This window comes from Protopterus annectens, chromosome 1.part2, assembly GCF_019279795.1.
Source record: "Protopterus annectens isolate FY-2018-M chromosome 1.part2, PAN1.0, whole genome shotgun sequence".
Lineage (NCBI taxonomy): Eukaryota > Metazoa > Chordata > Ceratodontiformes > Protopteridae > Protopterus > Protopterus annectens.
In genome coordinates this window covers 505,674,100-505,700,937 of record NC_056727.1, presented here as the reverse complement: position 1 = coordinate 505,700,937, position 26,838 = coordinate 505,674,100, and the positions used below count along the sequence as shown (strand labels likewise).

The 26,838-nt window shown below is 36.2% G+C and overlaps 1 protein-coding gene across 1 annotated transcript in view; it reads right to left on the bottom strand.

Annotated features, from left to right (window-relative positions):
• NPHP1 (nephrocystin 1) overlaps positions 1-26,838 on the bottom strand; it is a 1,368,595-nt gene that overhangs the window by 608,807 nt on the left and 732,950 nt on the right. Inside the window, exon 10 of the mRNA XM_044057279.1 lies at positions 16,913-16,987. Coding sequence (XP_043913214.1) covers positions 16,913-16,987 — 75 coding nt within the window. The remainder of the gene's footprint in view (positions 1-16,912; positions 16,988-26,838) is intronic.

The window sequence follows — 26,838 nt, the reverse complement described above, 5'->3', positions numbered from 1 at the left end:
GGTTGTCTTTGGAATCTTTGGCAATTTTATTTTCGTAACTAGCTTTTGAGGATTTTATGAGGGATCTCAGCTTCTTACTTCTTCTCTGCTTCTTACTGAGGCTGGTGAGGGAGTTTTTTGCATCCTGGGATTTTCCTCTTTTCTGCAACAGTTTCTTCCTTCTGTTGTATAGTTTGTTTATAGCAGGGGACCACCAGATTGGCTTCCTTTTTTTGGAGAAGAGCATCTTGGTTCTATTTGGGATGGCAACATTCATGCACGAGTGGATGTGCTCGTACAGTGCCTTAGTGTAGGATTCTGCAGTCGAACTTTCAGATTCCGTCTGCATGGGTGTCGTGAAGTTTGTCACTTCTGACTTCAGTAGCATGAAGTTGGCTTTGGAGAAGTTTTTTAAGGAGGTTTCCTTACTGGGTGGTGGGCGTGGGATGTAGATGTCAAGGGTGATTTGCTTATGGTCAGACCTGACCAATGAGGGGGTGACCACTGGTGTGGGGCATCTATCTCCCATGTTGGTAATGACCAGGTCTAAAATATTGGAGCTCCTGGTGGGACAATGGATTATTTGATCCAGGGCATTGGAATTTATGAATTCCAAATACCGCTGGGAAAAGGAGTTGGTTCCTGAGTAGTTTTCCCAGTTAATGGCAAGGTAGTTGAAATCACCCAGTATTAGGGTGTTTAATTGTATCTTAATATTTTCCAGTATGTTTAGAATAGTGTAGTGAGAATATTGGGGGCATGGTGGGGGATCTGTAGCAAGCTACAATTTGGATTGCAGTCTTACCTAGTGTTAGTTGCACCTGGAGAATTTCAGATGCATTGTGTTGGGCAAGTAGCCAGAGGTGTGAATATCCTTGGTGAATATGGACACTCCTCCACCTTTAGTGTTTCGGTCTTGGTTTTGTGGCCGAAAAGTGTGGTAAGAGTTGTAGCCTGGTATTGCAGGGGTGCTCCCTGGAGCCTTGAACCAGGTCTCAGTTACTGCACAGATATCGATGTTCTCCATTTTTAGGAGTGCCTCGAGAGAGTGCATTTTGAGGTTTAGACTTCTAGCTTGACATGTCTCTGCAAGGTCTTCCCATAGGCAGGGTGATAAAAACTAAGACCATGAGCCAGCCATTAGATGTGGGCTGCTTAGAGGCAGAATTACCTTCCCTGCCAGCTGCAAGGGAAACACAAAGCTGATCAGTCTTTCTAAGGACATTGGTTCTATGAGGATAGGATCTCAGCTGCGTGTGAACATCCATGGAAAGGAAATTTCTCTCTGTCTATTCTGGGGATTAAGAAATAAACAAAGTAAAACCACTCAAAAGCAGCAACTAGATGAAAGAAGCATGCAGAACAGACCACCGGCAAAATCCAAGTTTATTTAAGTGCTTGTCGTCAAGTTTCAGACTTCATCAGTTTCTGATGAAGTCTGAAACTTGACAAAAAGCACTTAAATACACTTGGATGTTGCCGGTGGTCTGTTCTGCACGCTTCTTTCTTCTAGTTGCTTATTCTGGGGGTTAGAGAAGATGACTGGTAGTTGAATGGTAAAGTTCAATGCCAATTCTGTGACAACTTTAGGCTAAAGGAGAGATTTGTATAAAAACTGATTCTGTTCTTGTGGAAGACCTGGAAGGGACATTTTACACATAAGAGCCTGAAGGTCAGAAATTGTCCTGGCTGATTTAACCACCAGTAAGAGTGCTGTTTTCCACTGCAAACACTTGAGAGAGGTAGTGGCAGCTGTTTCAAAGAGAGAATGGGGTCAACACTTCTGGTACAATGTTAAGTCTCACTGTGGAGTCACTGATTTTTTCGGGAGCCTTAAGTGGAGTTGCCCCTGGCAAACTGTTTCAGTGAAATCAATTATGCAAGAGGGAGTGTCAAGAGGAAGGCAGGCTGAAACTGGAAATATGTGCACCTTTACTAAAGAATAAGCTAGACCTGTACTTAGCACTGTTGCAAAATGGTATGACAACTACTTTATATTCCAGAGACAATTAACTCCACCTTATTAGTGGACTGATTACTCCTCTGACACCAGAGGGAAATCCATTTCCATTCTGTTACTGTAGAATTACATAGGACGGCTGCAGTGGTGCAGCGGTTAGTGTTGTTGCCTCACAGCAAGAGGCTCTCTGGTTCGATCTTCGGCTGGGGTGTCTTTTGTGCAGAGTCTGCATGTCCTCCCTGTGGTCATGTGGGTTTCCTCCGGGTGCTCCGGTTTCCTCTCACATCCCCAAAGACATGCTGCAAGTGGATTAGACACACTAAAATTGGCCCTAGGCGTGAGTGCATGCATGTGTGTGCCTTCCATGGAAGGTTGGGTGCCGGGCTGGCAACTCGACACCGTAAAAACTCCATTGCCAATCATGAACAGACAAGGTGATCTGCTGTGGCGACCCCTAACCAGGAAAAGCCGAGAGAGAGACTGTAGAATTACATAGTTCTAGGCCTACTAATCTTACTAATTATTTTTAGCATATCCTCTGGAAAAAAGCTGCTAGATGGGTAACAGGTAAAGATTATACAGACTGTCAACTTGAAGGTTTGCAGTTTTAGGTGTACCAAGGATAACTTGATCCAGGTCAAGAGGTGCATATACTGAGGCAGTGCACAGCTAAGACAGGGTTATGGATTGTTCCACTGCTATCTGCATCACCAAAGACAGCCAATAATTACTCGGCCTGAAACAGGCCATTAGTGGCTCTTTCAGCCTTTCTTTCTTGGGTATCCCATTGTGTTGAAGTATCACAAAACTACAGTGTTGTCTGTTATCAGATCCAACCCTTCTGGTCTTCACAATGAACTGGCTGCCCTGACAGTAAGGATCTCACCCATCACTTCCTTGATACTGATGTGTTTGCTGAACTGTTTCTCATCCTATCTAACCCGAAACCCTTAAAGTGGCTGAATGGGCTCATCAGGTTGTGTTCTAGGCATATGTGGTCAAGGTCTGTATCTCTGACTCTTTTTTAAATGGAACACCAGAATTTGCCTCCATCTGAGGACTCCCCCTATATGACTTCCTATTTTGTGCATGATAGCAAGGAGATGTTTTCCTCTATGGACTAAGTTGGTTCATGTCATACACTTCTAAGGTGCCACAACAACTTCCTCATGTGTAGTCTTGCTAAAGGAATCATAGGGGTGCAACAGATGTGTAGGATTAAATCCATCCCCCCTTAGAATCAAGGCTGGCAGGACTTGGACACCTCAGCACTTTTTTTTTCTAGGCCAGCAAACTCTCCCATTTTACTCACAAACCTTTTCAATGAAGGACCCCTCTCCATATCTCTGACAGCTCACAGAAAGCACAGCCTAAGAAGGAAAGAGACCAAGGAGAAAAATAACACACTCTAAATACAAGATCAAACTCCAGATCAAAAGGGCAAAGGAAAGGAGGGAGATATACCTAATCATACACATCCATCATCATGGTAAAAACTACAGTTGCATTAGGAACTAAACGTAACTATAGATGTTTGAGTAAATTCACTATTACAGTCACTACTTCTAAGATTCCTGCTGCAAGAGCTAAAAGACTGTCTAAGTTTCAGCGCTCTACCTCTCCCACTGCTGGTTTCAGATGACCTCCTCCCACTAAGTTGTCAGGACACCAATGGTATAAGAGGGGCATCGTTTCTGCCCTGGATGGACAAAGAACTTGTCTCAGAGCACAAGTAAACCAAAGAATTTTATCCCCACTGGCAATTTTTCATCCCAAGCTCTAGACAGGCATAGATGAAGGAAGAAACTGAATATTTAGTTGAGCTGGTATATTTTTCTAAAACTCACAATTTTTTAATTTAACAAGATTACTTACCATCAACTCAAGGGTTTAAATATTGGCAGAATAATGATGAAAGACTTACAATCAAACTTACAATCAGTTTGGGTGAAATATAGTGATAAATATTGTATTGTATACATCAGAAATAATAAAATTATATATATTTTGTTCTACATTTGGATGTTTTTTGTAGAATTTGTGAAAATTATTAAGCAATTTTGGGATTATTTATGTTCCTTAGATAGTGTCCAGACATGTCTGAATTTAAAGCTGAGATTTTCCTTAAAGCAAGTATAATTTATTTTGGATTGGATTGGATTGTATCAGAACATTGGTTTAACTGGTACATATATATATAATAAGTAAAAGCCCTGTAAATATATTGTATCTAATTTTCATATATTAATGGTGTTAAATTTAGTACTAAACATATTTTTAACAAATACAAGTTACTGGTTATAATAATGTAGACATTAAATCAGCTTTATTGTATAAAGAAGCTGTATACATGCTGAAATTCAAAACAATGTCTCCTTTTGGTCTAAATGAGGATTTTAATTGGAAAGTGTTATTTAATTAATTGCCAATTTTTATTAATTAATTGTATAATTGGCATCTTGTTTTAGTATAAAATGTACTGTGGTTTACTATAGATGAAGGAAGAAGACTGATAAAAACTGAGAGGGGAATCTGGGAGAAAAAAGGTGAAAGGGATACCCATTCCAACTCCAGGATGCCCAAAGCAGGATAACATGGGGGAAGATGGGTGGGAACAGGGAATGCAACAGTGATTATATGTGAATAGCTACAGTTACAGTAAGTGCTTTACACATCAAACACAAAAAATAAACGCAGACGCCCATTAGCTCCAGGTATGAATATTAGTAAAAAAAATGAGTGTTATCGTCCAATTGTCTACTGTAGACTTCTTCAGATTAAAAAAACAGTTCTTCCATCACCAACTTTTATATACTTAAGACAATACTGCAATCTAGTGGTCAAATTGCTGCCTTACATGTAATAACTAAATGTTGTTGTTGTGTCTTTCGGCTTTTCCCGGTTAGGGGTTACCACAGCGGAACTCCGGTCCGCTAATGATTGATAGTTGATTTTTACGTGCCGAGTTACCAGCCCTGATGCACAACCTTCAATGAAGGTACGCCCATTCATGCATGTCTCCACGCAGAAGATGCTCTACCTGAGAATCAAACCAGACAGCGTCTTACTGTGAGGTGACAACGCTACCGCAGCACCACCACCATAATCAAAAATCTAAATCTTGGACCTTTTGTTTACTAATAAACTAGTAATGGAAAATCTGTCATCAATGCCTGGGGGATACGTTGCATTCAAAAGTACTCAAGACAATACTGGAATCTAGTGGTCAAATTGCTGCTTACATGTAATAACGAAATATAAATAATTAAAAATCCAAATCTTGGACCTTTTGTTTACTAATGAACTAGTAATGGAAATTCTGTCATCAATGCCTGGGGGATAAGTTGCATTCAAAATTACTTGCCAATGTAGTTCTGATCTCCCTACAAAGGATTCCCAATTGCATCCCCTTTCAAAACATGCTACTTTCGCCAATATGAAAACCAAAAACTTTCTGAATGTTTCACATGGCTTAGAATGCTTATTCATGTCCTTCTTTCTAACTGTGTAATCGTGTTGATAAATTCTGCTTTAATGCATTAATGGTCTTTCCTATGTAGAAAGCTGGGCAGGTAACATACTGGGCTAAATAAACCACCCCTGAGGCATTGGAAATAAATTTCCCATTAGGGTTAATGGATCTTGGGTAGTTACCCACTATAATAATAGAAACTTCATATATGACCCTACATTGGCTGTAAGCACTACATTTAAACATTCCTTTTGCAGCCAAGTTGTTCCCTCTTTTCCTGTTAAAGGTACTCTCAAATTTAATTTTTAAATTCATTCCTTTGTTGTACACTATACTTGGATTCTGCCCAATTTTTCATCTAACCCCGGCGTTTTAATGTAGCTGCCTACCTCTAGCCCTTCCTTTCCTCTTTCCCTTTTTCCTACCATCTAACCTTACTCTTCTATGTTTTTCATTATTTTCCTACCTTCCAACTTGACTCATCTACATGTTATCACAGGATAACAACTGTACCTTTATAAGAATGTGCAACACTAGGCACATACTTTATGATCTTGTTTATACCTGCATTTTCTGTATGTTTTCTGTAATTCACTCTTTATTCTAATTATAAACACTGTAATCTGGAAGTTTCTCCTCGGGTCTCTGCTGAAAAAGGGCACCTGCCCAGCCAGACTAACCCAATCAACAAATGGCAAATAAATAAATATGCTTTAGAATATGCTTGTGTATGCCCTGTGTGTCCACTTGAAGCAAGAGTCATGTCTTTATCCTTGTTCCTGAATTCCCCAAACCATATTTCAATATGGATTTATAACGACCTTCTCTTTCAGTTACTATCTCTTCCATTAAACTTTCAACAAAGTCCAAAGGATATTTCCTATCCCTAAGCATCTTAATTAATGTTTTCACTTCATTAACAAACTGCCCTCCTCAGGCACCAAGCGGGACAGTCTAATAAACTGAGTTTTTGCTGCATTCTTCTTCTGCCATATAGGATGATAAAATATAGCAGACTGTTCAAATAAGGATGATAACATGTAACAGGCTGTTCAAATAAGTCTCTTTTTCTAAAAATTGCCGATACAACAATTTCCAAAGATGCCAAACAGGGATGGTTTGCATCTAAAAAATCTATTGATTCTTCATTGCTCTGTCCTTCGAAAGTTAAAAAAAAACTAGTTGTTTGGTTTAAATACTGTAAAAATTCATCAATAATCAAGGAACTACCAGTCTATGCAATAAATACATTGTCTAAGAAATGGAATTAAGACCTATTGTAACCACTATATATGGAAGGAAATACAACATTTTTCTCCCACAACCACAATTCAACATTAGCAAACATCAAGGCTACCTGAAGCTCGAATGGTAACCCCCTTTGTTTGTTTAAAATAACTCTGCTTCAAAATAAACAAAATTATTAATAAGAATCAATTCCATAGCCTCAATTACAATGTCAATGGTACAGCTACTCAGTTTCATGCTAAAGGTTAAAGCATCTCAAAACCACTGTAAGCTTTCTTGGTGCGGAATAACTAAAAACAGGCCCTTAACATCAACAGTTAAAAAAATAACTTCCCTGTTGAATGGAACTTGATACAATCTATCCAAAAAATGCCAAGTACATAGTCTTCATCTTCAAAAATGGTTTCAGGATGTGCTCAACATATTTTGGCAGAGGTTTGGTTTTCGATCCTCTTGCTGCTACTGTCAGTCGAAGTGGTGGATTGATGACTGACATGTGTACTTTCAGTATTCCAAAAATATTAAGAATTATAGGTGTGTCCACTCTAAGGTATGCTAAAATGGAAATGTCTGAATCAAAATTCATCTGTAAGTCATCCAGTCGATAAGCAATGTTATGATATGTCAAGTTAATCTCATTCTTACTCGCAGTAGAGGAAAAACTCACCATAGTGTAAAACTTGCAATATTTTCTGAGAATAAACATAGCTGTCCATCACAACAGCTCCCCCCCTTTGTCGGGTTTCATAAATTTAGTAAACCGGTCAACCATCAAATCTCTAACCAATTTGAGTTCCTCCTTAGAGAGGTTGTTGTAGCCTCCACCTTTATTCAAGTCCTACATTACTTCTTCACATGCAGCTTCAAAGGAGGCTAAACCAGGATTGAGTGGTGGGTTGAATACACTAGATTTGTGCAAGTTGAATACACTAGATCTGTGCAATGTTTGATCAACATGACTTTCCAAGCATTCTTCATTAAAAAAAAGTTACAAATTCAATTTGAGTACAAACAATTTTAATTCTAATATACAAATTCAATTTGCATACAAACAGTTTTAATTCTAAAATACTATCTATTATACTGATTCTTTTGGCTTGTACAAAAGTAAAACCTTTACAAAGCAAATCACCAAATAAAGGGGTGATATTCAAATGGCTATAGTTAAATATGTTAAACCCTTTAAAGTGATGTACAGCACCTTTATAGAGTAGAGTAATGACCAGTGTTATCTCCACTGTTGTCTCCAGTAACTCCTCTGCTCCTTCATACTGTAACATTCCTCTGCTTGAAGATTCTTCCTCAAAGGTGAGTGACACAAATCTGGACGTTTCATCTTGTTGTGTCTGTTCAAAATCATAGACAACCCGTGAGGACTCTAGAGCTTGTCTAAGAAGATGGTCTCAACCTGTTTGAAACTGTTGTTGACACTCGTGTTGTTGGAACCTTCATCCTGGCCGCTAGTGTTTACTGTAGGGACTGCCAGTTACTTGATTACTGATGAATTTTTACAGTATTTAAACCAAACTACTAGTTTTCATAACTTTCAAAGGCCAGTATAATGAAGAATCAATACACTTTTTAGATACAATGACTTACAAAGATGCCAAACAACAACGGTTTGTATCGACAATTTTTAGAAAATAGACTTACTCAAACAGTCTGTTACATTTTAACAGCCATCACCCCATCTGGCAGAAGAAGAATGTAGTAAAAATTCAATTTATGTGATTGCCCCACTTGGTGTTTCAGGATAACATGTTTGTTAATGAAGTGAAAACATTAATTAAGATGTTTAGGGAAAGGAATTATCCTTTGGACTTTGTTGAAAGTTTTATGCAAGAGACAATAACGGAAAGAGAAGGCTATTATAAATCCGTATTGAAATACAGTTTGGGGAATAAGGGAAACAAGGACATTGACATGACTCTTGTTTCAAGTGGATACACAGGGCATACACAAGCATATTCTAGAGCATATGTGCATAGTTTTAACAGTACAAACAAAGATGTCAAGAACATATTAACATGAAACTGGGTTAGTTATATTAAAACACAGGGGTTAGATGAAAAATTGGGTCAGAATCCCACTACAGTGTACAAAAAAAGAAATGAATTTAAATACTAAATTTGCAAGTACATTTAACAGGAAAGGGGGAGACAACTTGATTGCAAAAGGAATGTTTAAATGTGGCGCTTACAGCCAATGCAGGATCATATATGAAGGTTCTATTATTACAGTGGGTAACTACCCAAGCTCCATTTACCCTAATGGGAAATTTAATTGAAACACTTCAGGTGTGGTTTCTTTAGCCCAGTGTGGTACCTGACCAGCTTTCTATATAGAAAAGAACATAAATGCATTAAAACATAAAATTTATCAACACAATTATGTAATTATAAAGAAGGACATGAACAATGCCTTATACAAGCATTCTAAGTTGTGAAAAATTCAAAAAGTTTTTCTTTTTCATATTGGAGAAAGTACCATGCTTCGAAAGGGGAGACCACTGGGAATCCTTTATGTAAAGACTGGAACTGCACTGGCAGGTACTTTTGAATGCAACTTATTCCCCAGGCATTAATGATAGAACTTCCATTAAAAGTTCATTAGTACGCAAAAGGTCCAATATTTAGATTTTTAATTACTTAATGAATGTACTGACCATTTTACAATGTTATAATATTACTGTTTACAGCAATTTATGTAATTTATGGAAGTATTTTAAAGATCTCAGAGAGAATATTGTTATGTACAATATACATTATTTAGTTATTACATGTAATGTAGCAATTTAACCACAAGATAGCAGTGTTGTCTTAAAGATTTAAAAGTTGGTGCTGGAAGAACTTTTTTTTTTTTAATCTGAAGAGGTCTACAGTAAACAAGTGGACAAAGGCACTTTTTTTTTCAATAAAGTTCATACCTGGAGCTAGCAGGCATCTGCAGTATTTTGTTTTTGATGCTTTTACTGTTCCGTAGTTTTTTTTTTTGGCTCAATTTATATTATAATGTCCACGGCCCATTTGCAGCAAGGTATGATGTCTCAAGAACTGTTTGACAACACCAGAGTTAACTGTTCCTGACAATGGAGCAAGTATTAACGGTTTTCCCATGGATTTAACTGTCTTAATCAACTTGTTAACACAGCTGTCCTGCAAATTGGACAGGGTTTTGGGTGCACAGCCCTTGACAGTCAGTAAGAAGAGTGACTTGAGTGTACTGAGAGTTCATGATCCCAATCCAGTGAATACAGCAGGTGCAGAGATTTGCAGATGCATACAGGACTTAGAAATACAGAAGAAAACACTGAAGCAACCTTTGGTCACTACCAGAAAAATGTGAAGGATTTTTCACCCAGAGAGTTAGACTGAAAACCCAGAATCTTGAAGCTAGTTGTTCTTTTACTGACTGGCACCTGGTTATGTACCACCTGTGGAATCTGATAAAGAAAAGAATGTCACATTAAAGGGGAAAATGAATGAATTTGAAAAACTTTTGTCCAAATACAGGAGGTTACAAGTAGACAATTTATTTTTCAAAGACAGTGCTTCCTCCAGAAGTATACCTATGGGTTTACAGTTATTCAAATTCCCAAATGGTGTGCAAGAAGGCTCGTACTTGCACAAGGAACTGATATGTTTTTTTTTTTTTTACCGGGTTGGTTTGAAATGCATGGACACAGAGACAATGAACAGACATTAAAAAAGTCAGACAAGGAAATTAGGATCTTATAAGAAAATATCACTACAGGCTTATTATTTAGTCATATGGAGGAGCGATATGTCAGTATCCTGGTGAGGATCGACGAGGAATGTTCACTAGTCAAATGGAGGAAGGAAAATAAGTTAGCAAGACATTGGTTACAATAAGAAACAAATCAAGCACACCCAATTCCTAGTGGAGCCAGCAGAAATCGTGTACAGTTTACTAGTGACCGGGATGAAGGTGACGACAACACAGGTGAAAATGATGGTTTCAAACAGAGGGAGACAGTTTTTTTTTTTTTTTTTAGACAAGCCCAAGAGTCTCTGCAGGTCTTCCAAAATTTCAAACAGAAACAACAAGATGAACCATCAGGATTTGTACCAGTCAACTGTTAGGAAGAATCTTCAAGGGGAGGAATATTCCAATAAGAAAGGGTAGAGGAGTTACCGAAGACAACAGTGGAGATAACACTGGACATTACTCTACTCTGTGAAGGTACTGTACATCACTTTAAAGGGTTTAACATATTCAACTACAGCCATTTGAATACAACCCCTTTATTTGATTTGTTTTGTAAAGGTTTTACTTTTGTACCAACCAAACAATTCAATATGGTAGACAGTATTTTAGAATTAAAACTGTACGCAAATTGAATTTGCAACTTTTTTTAATGATGAAGGCTTGGGAAGTCATGTTGATCAAACATTACACAGATCTAGTGTATTCAACCCACCGTTCGATCCTGTTTTAGCCTCCTTTGAAGCTGCATGCGGAAAAGTAATGTGGGCCTTGAATAAAGGTGGAGGCTACAACAACCTCTCTAAGGAGGAATTCAAATTGGTTAGAGATTTGATGGTTTACCAGTCTATTACAATTATGAAATCTGACAAAGGTGGGGGAGCTGTTGTGATGGACAGTCATGTTTTTTCTCAGAAAATGTTGCAATTTTTACATGACAGTGAGTGACTAAGTTTCTCTACGGTGAGAAAGAATGCAACTAACTTGGATATTGCAAGATTCGTTACTGGCTGGGTGACTTACCAATTAATTCTGATTTTGACATTTCCCTTTTGGAGTACCTTAGAGTGGGCAATCCTACAATTCCTAATATTTTTGGAATACCAAAAGTACACAAGCTAGTATTCAATCCACCACTTTGACTGATAGTAGCTGCAAGAGGATCAAAAACCAGACCTCTACCAAAATATGTTGACCACATCCTGAAACCATTTTTGAAGATAAAAACTATGTACTTAAAGACACTTGGCATTTTTTGGATAGGTTCCATCAAGTTCCATTCAACAGGGATTGTTTTTTTAAATGTTGATATTAAGGACCTGTTTTTAGTGATTCCGCAACAAGAAGGCTTACAGTGGTTTCGGGATGCTTTAACCTGCGACACAAAATTGGATGCACGTACCACTGAAATTGTACTTGAGGCTATGGAACTGGTTCTTATTAATAACTTTATTTTGAAAGACAGCATATTGAACAAACAAAGGGAGTTGACACGGGGGCTTCAGCAGCCCCCGGTATTTGCTAACATTGCATTGTGGTTGTGGCAGAAAAATTTTGTATTTTCTTCCATATACAGTGGTTACATTAGGTCTTATTTTGTTTTTTAGGTGATGTATTTATAGTATGGACTTGATTATTGATGAATTTTTACAATATTTAAACCAAACTACTAGTTTTTAACTTTCAAAGGACAGTACAGTGAAGAATCAATAGATTTTTTTTGATGCAACAATTTCAAAAGATACCAAATAGGGACGGTTTGTATCAAACATTTTTAGAAAAGAGACTTATTTGAACAGTCTGCTACATTCTAATAGCCATCATCCTATGTGGCAGAAGAAGAACTCAGTTTGTTAGACTGTTATGCTTGGTGTCCAAGGATAACATGTTTGTTAATGAAGAGAAAACATTAAGATGTTTAGGGATAGGAATTATCCTTTGGACTTTGTTGAAAGTTTAATACAAGAGATAGTAACGGAAAGAAAAGCTTGTCCTAAATCCATATTGAAACATGGTTTGGGGAATTCAGGGAATAAGGACAGTGACACGACTCTTGTTTCAAGTGGGCATACTGGGCATACACAAGCATATTCTAGAGCATACAGTGGATTTAAAAAGTGTACATACCCCTGTTAAAATGCCAGGTTTTTGTGATATAAAAAAATGAGACTACAATAAATCATTTCACAACTTTCCCCACCTTTAATGTGACCTATAACCTGTACAATTAAATTGAAAAACAAACAGATCTGTAAGGGCAAAAATATAAAATATAAAAAAACGTACAATATGCTAGTTACATAAATGTGCAAACCCTTAAACTAATACTTTGTTGAAGCACCTTTTGAGTCAATTACAGCATTCAGTCTTCTTGGGTATACACCTGCCATCAATTAAAAAGACTCTGATTAACCCCAAATAAAATTCAGCTGCCCTAGTAGGAATTTCCTAACATTTATTCAGTTGCCTGCTACAGCAAAAGCCATGGTTCGCAAAGAGCTTACAAAGCATCAAAGGGATCTCATTGTTGAAAGGTATCATTCTGAAGAAGGGTACAAAAAATGTTTCCACAGCATTGGATATACCATGGAACACAGTGAAGACAGTCATCAAAAAGTGGAGAAAATATGCGACAACAGTGACGTTGCAAAGAACTGGACGCCCCTGCAAAATTGATGAAAAAACAAAACAAAAACTGGTCAGGGAGGCTGCCAAGAGACCTACAGCAACACTGAAGGAGTTGCGGGAATTTCTGGCAAGAACTGGTTGTGTACTACATGTGACAACAATCTCCATATATTCTCCATATGTCTGGAATATGGGGTAGGGTTGCAAGACGGAAGCCTTTTCTTACACAGAAAAACATCCAGACCTGGTTAAAATTTGCAAAACAATACATCAAGTCTCCCAAAAGCATGTGGGAAAAATGTGTTATGGTCTGATGAGACCAAAGCTGAACCTTTTGGCCACAATTTCAAAAGGTACGTTTGGTGCAAAAACACTTTGCATCACCAAAAGAACACCATCCCCATGGTGAAGCATGGTGGTGGCAGTATCATGCTTTGGGGTTGCTTTTCTTCAGCTGGAACTGGGGCTTTAGTCAGGGTGGAAGGGAATTATGAACAGCTCCAAATACCAGTCACATTTGGCTCAAAACCTTCAGGCGTCTGCTCTGAAGATGAAGAGGAATTTCACCTTTCAACACAACAAGGACCCCAAGCAAACATCCAAATCGATAAAAGAATGGCTTTACCAGAAGAAAATTAAAGTTTTGGATGGACCATCCGGTGCCCGGAACTAAATCCAATAGAAAATCTGTGGGGTGACCTGAAGAGGGTTGTGCACAAGAGATGCCCTTGCAATCTGACAGATTTGGTGCGCTTTTGCAAGGAAGAGTGGACAAATATTGCCACATCAACATGCGCCATGCTGACATACTCCTACCCAATCAAACTGAATGCTGTAATTAAATCAAAAGGTGCTTCAGCAAAGTATTGGTTTAAGGGTGTGCACACTTGTGCAACCAGCTTATTGTACATTGTTTATTTTTTTATATTTTTTCCCCTAACAGATTTGTTTGTTTTTCAATTGAATTGTACTGGTTATAGGTCACATTAAAGGTGGGAAATGTTTTGAAATGATTTATTGTGGTCTCATTTTTTATATCACAAAAACCTGGCATTTTAACAGGGGTGTGTACACTTTATATATCCACTGTATGTGTGTAGTTTTAACAGTGCAAAGATGTCAAGAACATATTAACACATAACTGGGTTAGTTATATTAAAACACAGGGGTTAGATGAAGTTTAGGTCAGAATCCCACTATAGTATACAAAAAAATGAACACATTTAAAAATTAAATGTGATTGTACATTTAACAAGAAAGGGTGAAACAACTTGTCTGCAAAAGGAATGCTCAAATGTGGAGCTTGTAGCCAATGAAGGTTCATATATGAAGGTTCAATTATTACATGGGTAACTACCCAAGATCCATTTACCCTAATGGAAAGTTTAATTGCAGCACCTCAGGGGTGGTTTATTTAGCCAAGCTTGGTACCCGCCCAGCTTTCTACACAGGAAAGACCATAAATGCATTAAACACTGAACTTATCAACATGATTACACAGTTAGAAAGAAGGACATTACTTAATGAATGTACTGACCATTTTATAACATTTTAACATTATTGTTTATAGCAATTTTTGTAATTTATGGAAGTATTTTAGAGATCTTAGAGAGATTATCGTTATGAATAATATACTTTTTACATTACTTAGTTATTACATGTAATTTAGCCACTAGAAGGCAGTGTTGTTTTAAAGATTTAAAAGTTGGTGATAGCGGAACTGTTTTTTTTAACCGGAAGCAGTCTGCAGTACACAAATGGTCTAAAGCTCTTTTTTTTTTTTTTTTAAATAAAATTTGTACCTGCAGCTAGTTGTTGTCTGCATTTTTTTTTTTTGATGCTTTAACTGCTCCATAGTTTTTTTTTTGGTTCAATAAGTTCTTAACACAGTTATACTATGTTCTTTGTAATATTCAGTGCTGCAGTTATCACTTCTTCGAAGATCCCTCAGAGGATAATGACTAGTAGGCGACTAGCCCTAAATGGGCTATAAAGAGAGCGGTCCTTGAATAATGGCTGTAGCAAAGCCTGCCATGGCCCTAGATGTAGAACCCAAACTGTAAAGTTTAGAAAAAGTATAGCCAGAAGACACTGTAACTGCTTCCAAAACTTACCCGGTTATCAGCGCCTCTGAGGAATGCTGTGGTGAATGCTGTGCCTCTAGCAGAACATGCCTTTCTATAGCCTGGCACTGGTTTCCCAAGAAAGGAGTAACAAGACACCTTGTGCTTACCTGGCAACGTGCCAGGGAGGGGAAATGTAATGTATTGGCTGTATATGTTGCCTAATTACTTATGTAAGGGACATTCCTCCAAACAGCCCTGCTCCTGCCAAAAAAAGCACTTAACAGTGGCTTTTCTAGTCATTACCAAGGAAACTGCATCTCCTTATGTGCTCCAGAGTGCGTTCAACCCTCTTCACCTCCCTAGGGAGGCATGTGGGTCATGCCCCAACACTCATCCTCCTCCCAACCTGGCTCCTCCACTGCCGGGACTGTTAATCAAACCCTGGTCATCTGGGTCACAGTCAGGGATCTGTACCTCTGCATCATGAAGCCAGTCAGCTGTATTTATACCACTGAATGTTGAATTTGTCATATTTTTTGTTTTTTTGTATGAAAATATTGTTACTCAGATGGTTTTACTATTATCATTATTTTTGTTATAAACCTTTTGGACTTTTTTCCCTGGGGCTCAAATGAAAGGTATCTTGCATGGCCTAGTAAGGCCATCCTGGTAAACAAGCACAATAAACACATAAAAAACAAAAAGATAAACAAACAACAGACTATTTCTTGTTTTGAGTAATACTGAAAATATTTATTTTATTTATTTATTTTATTTTACATTTGATGACCGGGAAAGTCCGACTGGATACAGGTCCATTTTCAGCAGAGGCCCAGGGAGAAAAGCTCCACATATAAAACATAAACAAAAACAGTAGTACATTCCCATACAATCATATTGGAACATATTTAACATTTTTACATAGGTGAAGTATAACAAAAAAAACCTTCTGAATAACACTGTTTGGAAAAATAAGTAATTTAAAAACCTTGTTTGTTAAGAATGAAGTAGTTAATAGATAAGTGGTGAAGGTTCAGCAGAATCATAGCAGTACTGAAAGGAAAGTGAGTTAATCTGGGGGGGTCACAAGGGCACAGCCAATTGGTAGAGTAGTAGGTGTTAAGTAGTTTCCTGAATAGTGAGACAGAGCTGATAGAAGTTATGTGCTTTGGGAGTGAGTTCCAAAATTTAGCTATTGTACAAGCAAAGAGAGCTTTGCCTGCTTCATTCTTGTGTTTGAAGACAGTTATGAGATTTTGGTCTGTAGATCTTAAGGTACGGGTGGTGGTGTAGGGCTGTATTAGCTCCTGTAGCGCTGGAGTTTAGTCAGGGTGGTAGTACAGTTTATGGGCTATGAAGAGTTATGTAATTAGTAGTAGTTGGGGCAACTCAAACTTAGCAATCTCGTTATAGCAAGATTCAGTTTTGTTTTGTTCACTTTGGCGAAGATTAGTCAGGATTGGGGAGGCATACAGTAGGGTGGATAACAGGTGAGTTCTTGCGACAGCGGCTTTGGTATAGCTGGTCAAGAATTGCTTGTTTCTATACAGTAGACCCAGTTTTTTGTTTACTTTTTTGATTGTTTGTGCTATGTGTATGTCAAATTTGAGACTGCTGTCAATTACTACTCCTAGGAGTTTGGTGTATGTAAATAATCCTTATACACAGTTTGCTAGAACACAATCAATGTTATGCAAAGCATAACATTGATTGTGTTATGCAAAGCATTTTTAAACATTTGGTTCTAGACTATGCATGAATGGCTAATGTATCCAATAACAAACAGGAGCACATCAAAATATCTACATGTAAGTTTTAGCAGCTCAACCGTACCCTTGGTGAAAAGGACCACATCTTGGGATTCTTCTGATTCCATGCAGCTCTGACTGTGTGAATATTGCTTAGGACCTAGAAAAGTCAAATGTACAATGTTTTAGCACATTATATTTTTAAGAAAATAATTGACTTTGTCATTGTTTTATTTTAAAATTTACATAAACTATAGACAAACTAGAATGCAACATGTGAAAATAACTGCAAATTAGATTTAATATAATGGCATAGTGGCACAGGGGTTAGTGATACTGCATCACATCACTTAATTCACCAGTCTGATTCTTGGCTAGGGTGCCTTCTGTGAAAAGGCTGCCCATCCTTTCTATCTTTCTGTGTGGGTTTTTACCCAGTCCTACAGTTTCTTCCATCTTACAATGGCACTCTATAGGGTAATCAGAGATCCTCTAAAGCATCTATAACAGTGCATGCCATGGCTGCGTGAATGCATGTTTGCATCCTATAATGGACTCTAATCATAACCAAGGTTAGTCTCTCTGCTTTGCACCCCTTGAGTGCCAGTATATACCCTTTGGCTCCCCTGCAACCCTGAACTGGATAATATGGGCATCAGAGAATGAATGAATGGCATACTAAAAACAGATCCATAGCTAAATGTCAAACTTGCGAAACTGCAATGAAACTCATCCAACAAGTCCACAACTCACTCATTTGACTTAACAAGAAAACAGAAAATCATGAGGGGCAAGCTTCCTAGCATTCTATTACTGGTCTGCAACTCTAAATATAAATCAGAGATGTAGCAAAGTTGAGAATAAGGAAAACCTTCTTTGGTTCACAGTTCTGGGGTCTCACTGAGCTAAGTATACAGCAGTTAATTAAACTTGGGAGTTGATTAAAAAAGCAGACTATATCTGTTTTAACTGCAGTGCAAAATTGACTATGGACTGCCCTGGAAATTAATATCCCAAATTACTTTAAAAAGATATGTGTTAGGCATACTTTTTTTTTTTTTTTACTTCAAACATTAACTACAAAAATATTCTTAACAGATCATTTGGGTTAGCTTTACTTGCTTTTCTGTCAGTAATTCAGATGTGGATTCTAAATGTAAACCCTATCCAGGCAAAATGTTGACCAAGAAGCACTTTTGCTGGAAAGCTTGAACAAGCATCCAGGTTGTGACACATCAATGAACTGTACAACAGATCAGTCCTCCTGTGATGTCTGCTGGTCTGATGCTCACATAAAGAGAAATTTAATTTTGGATTAAGAAAAACAATTAAAAATGGTCACTACAGGGTATGGTCAAGATGGCTAACTGAGAGCAGCAAGCAGTAAAAGCTCTGTGGCTGAAAACTTTTCTCTGACAGAAAATATAATCAAAAATTAAAATATGGAGATACTTGTTAGCTAATTTTGTTCACTAATAGTCAGAGAAAAGATTTATAGTATCAAGTTACTCAAAAGCTGTAAATTTCTGTCAAAATTTTAACTGCTTGTGAAAAGAGAAGAGACTTTCACATGAGCCACTCAAGAAGTGGTACGCAGGATTCTCGTGTTAAAAAAGACATAAAGTCACTAATATCTAGTATGCAGGATGTATTACTTAAAATACACAAACTGGATGCCAAACTAGAAAGTTTCACAGAAAAGACCAGAAAGAAGATGGAACATTTAGAAATGCTTATGACACAACAAAGTACATATCAGCAGTATGAAAGAAACTTTAAATAATTATGAAGAGAGAATAACTGAAGGTGAGTCTCAGACTAATTTTTTTTAAAACAAAATAACTGTCTCACATAAAAAAATTGATGATTTAGAAAATAGACTGAGACAAAATAACATTAGAATTTAAGGTATAACTGAAAAGTATGAGGGAGAAAATATAATAAACATCTTAACTACCTGGCTACATAAAACATTAAGCCAACCTGAAACTTCATCTTTTGGAATTGAAAGGGCACATAGATCCCTGAGAGCACCTTCTAAGAAGTAAAACTTACCATCATGTTCAATTATAGTTGAGTTCATGTATAGCTTAGAAAAAGATCAAATATTAATATCAGCATGGTCCAGCCCACCTATTAAAATACGTGAACATGTAGTTAGATTTGACAATGATTATTCCTGTAAAGTAATGAGTAAGAGAAAATCCTGTTTACCACTGATAAAGGAATTTAAAAAGGACAATATTAAAGCCATTTTGGTGTTTCCTTCACAGATCAATTTTTTTCTTTCTGAAGAAACCAAAATATTTAACATGCTGGAGGAGGTATCTGCTTTTGTTAAAAACAATAAAATCCTTAATAATACTGAAGAAATGGAGTAGAACAGTATATCTCCAAAGAGACAGGGTGAGCTGAATTCCTGGAAAACTGCGTCTAAAATTAAAAGGCCTAAAAACAAGTGACTTCCATTCTCTGACTGCAGGATTTCTGATTTCTGAGACAATATATTTGCCCACTAAGTAATATGTTTGTACTGGATTTTAAGATTCAAAACATAATAAATATGTATTTATATTTTAAACTACAACATCCTTCATGACGAGGAATATAAATAGTTTTGCTTGTTAACTATATTTACAGTAAAAGACTTAATATATTTAATTTAATTAAACTTATAAGTGCATTTCTAAATATTAAACAAATACATCCTGTAAGAGAATGTCATTAAATTATAAGCAATAGAACTGGTAACTTTCAGACTATATAACCAAAAAACACACTGTGAGAGGAAAACTGAAGCACCGGACAGCCGAGAACTATAAATAAAATGGTATTTTATTGAACAAGTAATCACACGTAAAACGCTTAACGAATCACCACGTTTTTCGTCTTCTATACAACAGACTTCATCAGACAAACATTAATAATTAACCCCACATATTTATATGCTGACAAACATTTAAATTAACCAATAGTGATAAAACATCATCTCATGAATATGTATATATAAATTCATCCATTTTGAACTTTTTTTGAACTGAAAAAGTGTTTGAATTGTAAAACTTCAGACTATATAAGTTAAGAGTTTTATTTTATTTGTTCAACTTTGATTAGTATGTCCATTGCTGTGTTAAATGAACATCAAATCTAAACAATATGCTAATTAGAAGTGTTAAAGTGCTGGTGATTTTTTTTTCTGTGTAACATATTTCTCTAAACCAAAACCAAAGTTCGCAGTGGAGAACCAAATAAGGGTCCAGACCAAGACTCAAGTCCACAGATTTAATAAAAATAATCCACAAACGCTTTACACACAATATACATTTTCGAAACGTCTTCTTCAAACTGCAAACACAGAATGACAATTTTATCGTTCGCTTCCATCTCCCTGTTTTGGTTTTTGTTGTTCATTGGGATGGCGGAGTTCTCAGGGGCTGAGACCGAGACAGAGATCCGAGGCAGGGAGAAAGGTGAGCTTAGGAAGGTGATTGGCCAGTTATCCCAACTGGTGGAACTGCTCACCCCCACATGTCAGTCAATTGTTGCATTAGTTTCCGGTTATCACGCTTTACCAGGATCTAAACGCTTACAGTGTCCACCGACTACGGATGCTTTTGTTAACAACCAAAATCCCATTAACGATACTAATAATTGTGTTAACTTGGATTCTCAGGATTTGAATGACTTTCCTAGTCTGTTGTGGTCCAACTATGTGGGCCATGGGGATGACGACAATGCGCGTACTTCAGGCAACATTCCGGATGGTATAAGGTTACAACAAGGTGACTTTTCTAATCAAGGACAGTTATTTGATTATAATGCTTTTATTGATATTAATTATACTTTAGACACTAATAAATCCTGTCCTAACCATCAGGATTCTTGTACACGGACTTATAGGGAAAGTCTGGATGTTTTGCATTACTATATGGACAAATATAAGCATTTGGGGTGTGACAATACTTTCTTTAAAGAATGTTTGAACAGGAACATTGTCCCTAAGGGTTTGCGAGTTTGCAAATTTCCCAACCGTGTGGAAGATGGTTCTGAATTTCACATTGAATTAATTAAAATATTTGACAAATGTGGTCTTGATGTGGTTAGGGCTATTATTTCTGAAAATGAGAGAATGAGGAATATTTTGTTGACGAAAATGGAAACCGTCAACACCAATATAATTCAGGATTTATTGTTTAATGTGGAATCTGAAAAATAATTCTATTTTAATATTTTCAAACAAATTGATTTTCATTGTAAAAACAACATCAAGAGGAAAGAGGGTAAACTGGAAAGGGACATTTGGGAATATCAGGAGGGTAAGGCCTACCCTAAACCCAAACCTTTTAATTTTCATACTAATGAACGTTACATAATTAGGAACAACAGGTCCATGGGTAACCAACAGATTCAAAAGGAGGTTTTTCATGATGTTTCCCAAGAATTTATTCAAGATGACCCTTTAGAATTTCCCCCGCTTCCCCGGAGGTCCGACAGAATACGGCAAACGAAACCAGTACATTACATTTATTACAACTACAGGGGGAATCATAGATTTTTAGTACACAAAACCCTCTTTCTGAAATTGTTCAGGATGGTTATACCTTTGAATACAACAATTATAAGATTTTTTATTACAGTTCTGAAATTATTCGTTTAGGTCATTTTCATCTTTTTTCCAAAGGTTTTAAATTCATACCTGTTAAGAAAGTAAGCTTTCCAAAGGCTATAGTAGACATGAAAGTATTTCTTAGGAAGAAAAACTTGGCCCTTATGTTTTCAGGTTCTAATTCCATTCCTAGGCAATCTCCCTTCAAGAGAAAAAGTATTTTTAATCCCCCCTTACATCCGCAACTTAGAAATTTGGAAACCATTTTAGAAAGGGAAATCAGAAACACCATTAACTCCCATAGGGTAAGCTCCAACCTTTCCATAGAAGAAAAATCATTGCTTAAGGAATTAACTAACAATAGAGCGGTTAGAATTATGCAGCCTGACAAAGGGTGTGGTATATTCTTTACGAATCTAAAATGAAGGAAATGTTATCCAACAGTCTTAAATAGTCCAAAGCTTCCATTAACAAAGTTAATATAGCTAATTCTAAGATCAACATTCTTCTTAATGATTTGTTGTTGGAGGGTTCCATTGAATTGGACATTTACAACTTTTTGTCCAACAAAATTCCTAGAACCCCTTAGGTCTTTGGTATACCTAAGGTTCACCAAGATTCTTTGGACCCACCATTAAGATTGATTGTTTCTTCTGAAGGGTCCATTACTACCCCCCTTGCTAAGTATGTGGATGTTAAGTTAAAAACTCTTTCTAATGAAGGAATTACTGTCCTGAAAGATTCTTGGGATTTTTTAAGGCAGGTGAAGCCAGAAATTTTTAACGCCAACATACTTTTTGTAACTTTAGACATTGTAGATTTATTTGGCTCTATACCTCATGACACGGGTCTACTGTGGCTTGAAGAATGCATGAGGGATAGTGGAAAATTTACTCCCAATGAATTCAGGACCTGTTTATTGCTTATGGAAACAATTCTTAAGAACAATTATATGTTTTTTGAGGGAGAATTCTTTAAACAGGAAAGAGGAGTGGCATTGTGGGTAAAGTGTGCCCCCACTTATGCAAACATTTGTTTTGACCTGGTGGGATTAGTTACTTGTTATTAATTGTGAGTTTTCCAGTAGTTGGATTTTGTATAAACGTTTTCTTGACGATATATGTATATTTTGGAACGATTCTCAAGAAAGTTTTTTTGAATTTCTCACATATCTCAAGGGAACCACTGAATTTTTGGACTTTACATACAATTTTAATAGCCAGGAATTGATATACTTGGACATTTCCCTGACTAAATTGGACCATTCCTTTTCTTCTAAGGTTTTTAGGAAAAATACTTTTTCCAATTCGTACCTTCATTTTAGTAGTGGTCATCCATATTTCCAAAAAAAGAATTTACTCAAAGGGCAACTAGTAAGAATCAGTCGTATGACCTCACAAGATAATGAATTTATAAAGGAATGTGACTTTGTCACAGAAATGATAAGAAATAGAGGTTATCCATCAGTGAGGTTACTAATGAAGTGGTAGAGGGCAGAAATGGTAGGTTTGCTCCCATTTTAGGTTATGATGAGGAATCTAGACCTAACATTGGGTCAAAAAACTTCATACTACCTGGTAAAGAAGCTTATATTATGGATTATACTGGTGATTCAGGATATATTAAACAAACGGTCATCAGGGAAGGCGACCGTTTCAAACAGATTTCTGAACTAAACGAAATAACTTGTCCACCACTAAGATTTATATATAGAAGGGACACAAATTTTAAGAGACTTTTTGAGTTTGGTGGTGGTTCCAGGCTAGGATGTTCTTCTAGAAGAGTGGGGACTTTTAAATGTGGTTTTTGTTCCCAATGTTCATATGTTGCCAATTGTTCAAGTATACATATACCTAGTAGGAATAGACACATTAAGAGTAATACCTTTTCTAATTGTAATACCAATGGGCTGGTCTATTTAGCTTTATGTTCCATCTGTGGGTCCTTTTAAGTAGGTAAAACCAAGAGGAAACTTAAATCAAGAATCTATGAACATTTTTATGACATAAAAAAGCTGAATATGACTAATGCACTTTATCGTCACACTTTAACTTGTTTACAAGCTTCCTTCAGTTTTTTTGTTATAGAAGTGGTCCCTAAAGAATTAAGGGGTAGTATGTGGGAAACGAAATTAGAATATAGGGAGTTATTTTGGCAGATAACATTGGAAGCCACAAAAAGGCCAAGTCTTAATGATATGCTTTCCATAGCTTCTGTACTAAAATTGAAAAGTGCCAAATTGTAAATTGCCACTAGATGGCAGCATTGATAGACAATTTTTCTTATGACTTTAATTATGTTTAAATTACTACCTTTTAAAAAATTACTATTTTCGTGTTATACAATACTATTGGATTTTTAGGAATATTTTAACAATTTCTTTTACAACATCTAACAGGTATGGTTTTAACAATATTTATATTTATATTTACGATGTTATGGTTTTTATATAATCAGTGCTTCCATCTTAGAATGAGTGTTTCTATTTTGTTTAAAAATTGGATATAATTTAATTGTTTTGTTGGTGGTAATTGCTTGATTGATCATGGTCCTATTGGACAAACAGTTTTGAACATCTATTTAAGAGTACTTCATTGTCATTCTGTGTTTGCACTTTGAAGAAGACGTTTAGAAAAAACGTATATTGTGTGTAAAGCGTTTGTGGATTATTTTTATTAAATCTGTGGACTTGAGTCTTGGTCTGGACCCTTATCTGGTTCTCCACTGCGAACTTTGGTTTTGGTTTTGACATTTTATCGTTCGCTTCCATCTCCTTGTTTTGGTTTTTGTTGTAACATATTTCTCTCACAGGTCATTTATGAAGCAATTTATACTAAGAGAAAGTTTGTGAACAAAAGAATGTTCCATTTTGTTAGAATGCTGGATTCTTCCCACCTTGAGCTGTCCTGAAGAAAATCCAGGTCAAACTTCATCACCAATGTCTGTGAAAAAAAGCTTTCCTTTTCTTTCTCTTTCTTTTTTTTTTCAAGCATACATGTGGGAAACCTGTTCGAAACACCACATTTTTTCTTTTCTTAGAAGTGAAGAATTGGTAAGACAGAAGCTATAATAATGTTTTATAAAGAGATGATAATTTTCTAACATTTTGCATGTTAATAGCTTATGCTGCCATGTTATTAACTCTAACTGCACATATTAAGTGAAAGAAGCAAAGTTAGATGTTTGTTACTGATTAGAACAGCTTAAAAGAACTAAGAGGGAAGAGAAACTTACAAAGGATGTTAGTAGCTTATGCTATAGTGTTATTAACTCTAATTAACTGCACATATTAATTGAAAGAAGTAAAGTTAGATATTTGTTACTGATTAGAACAGCTTTAAAGAACTAAAAGGGATGAGAAACTTACAGTAGAAATTAGTGGATGTTCTGTGCTGTGGGTTGTCATTTTCACGTGGTGTAGTCAAATTCTGATGTCAGTATAAGAATCTTAGATCAAAGCAGCAGTTCACAATGGCTAAAACACATACAAACTAAACAAGCAGGAATAATTTTATATATAGTCAAGATTGTTTGTAATACTATAATTAATAAGAAGCATAAACATCTTATGAATATGCAAATGCACAAGTAATGAAATATTTAAGATTAATAAAAGAGCAGTATTAGTAAGTTGAGAAATATGTGCATATACTATAATCTTTAATAAACAGCTGATTATTAAATAGTTTTTTGGTGGGAGATTTTAGAGCTAAGACATATACAATAGAGTAGAATACTGGCAGAACAATAAGACATAAGAATATATTTACATAACAAACTGCATTTAAGAAAGATATCTACCACATGTACCTGCATGTGGCAGAGATATGAATGTACAGGATCTCACATAATTTACATATAAAATCATATAAAAATGTCTAAAAGAGTCTGAAAGCTGAAACTTGGTCATGTGAAATTTTAAGCTTTTTACATGTTGTATATTAATGGATTCACTAAGATTACCTGAGGTGGGTTGTTTCATGTGTCAGAGCTGAAATTTGAGTGTTTTATTGCTGAATCAGTATATCCATTTTAATAGAAAGTAACAAAGTTCAACAAAAAAAACACAGTATGCTGAGTGAAGTATCCCTTAATAAGTCAATATCCAAAAAGCAAACAAAAAGAGGGTACACCACAGCTGAAGGTGACAAATAACTCCAGTCTTCACTTCAAGAGTTTAATGAAATAACACAAATGCAGGATCCAAGTGAGCACTTTCACGTTCAAAAAAACGTTTCATCAGACTTCAACAACTGCATAACATCATACATCATCTTATATAACATTGACAATTAACAATCATAAAAAAAAATCATTCAATTACGATATACAATTAAAATTTAAAAATATACTTCTATATTTATAAAGCCATTTAAAACAATAAATAAAATAATATAAAATAAGTAAAACACTTCATATGCATCATATGACGCAACCAAAAAGACATTCATATTGTGGTGGCATTTACAACAACATATTAAAATCCCACAAAAATACACAAATAAATTCAGTGTTTGTAGGGTCTCGCTGCCAAAAATGGTTTTAGTGAGACCTTTTCATTCAAGCCATATGCTTTGTGTGCTTGTAGCCTCAATATCCATCTACACTCTACCTCTTCAGTGTAATTTTTTATATTACCAAGTCTATTGGTTTTTTTCACCATTTCCAAGACCCTGAACTTAAAAATATGTGTCAGGCCATTATCAATTACATGTTGCGCCAAAGCATTAGTTGTGTTCTCTTTATTAATGGCATACAAATGTTCCCTGATGCGTTCCCGTAATGTCCTATTGGTTTTTCCTACATAAAAAAATCTACATAACTGGCACTGTGCTAAACAGACTAAATCCCTTGATTTGCAATCAGCATAGAACTTAAAAGTATATTCACGTCCAGTCACAGGGTGTATAAATCTATCATCATTAGATATGTGAGTGCACTGGTTGCAAGATCGGCATGCATGAGTTCCTGACCTCTGGGAAAAAATACTCTCTTCATTATTACTTTCATAACATAAAAGCCTTTTTAATGACTTCATATTCCTATAAGTTATATTAGGTCTATGATCCACTAATTCACTTATTCTCTCATCAGTAGTCAGGAGTCTCCAATTTTTTTCAATAACTTCTTTAATCTGTGTATTCCTATTGGTAAAGGGAATAACCAATCTATTCTTGTTCTTTGCCCTAGAGAATTTTTCATCAGATGTAATGGCTGACTGCCTATGGAAAAAAGGTTTGCCCTTGTCTATTCTATGCTTGTTACAAAAGGCTAAGGTGTCCTTAATCTCTGTATTGTTATATCCACTTTCAAGAAAATTCTTAACCAATGTCTTCTGCTGTTGATCATGTTCACCCTCCTGAGTGGACAACCTGGACGCCCTATATACCTGACTTTTCAGTATA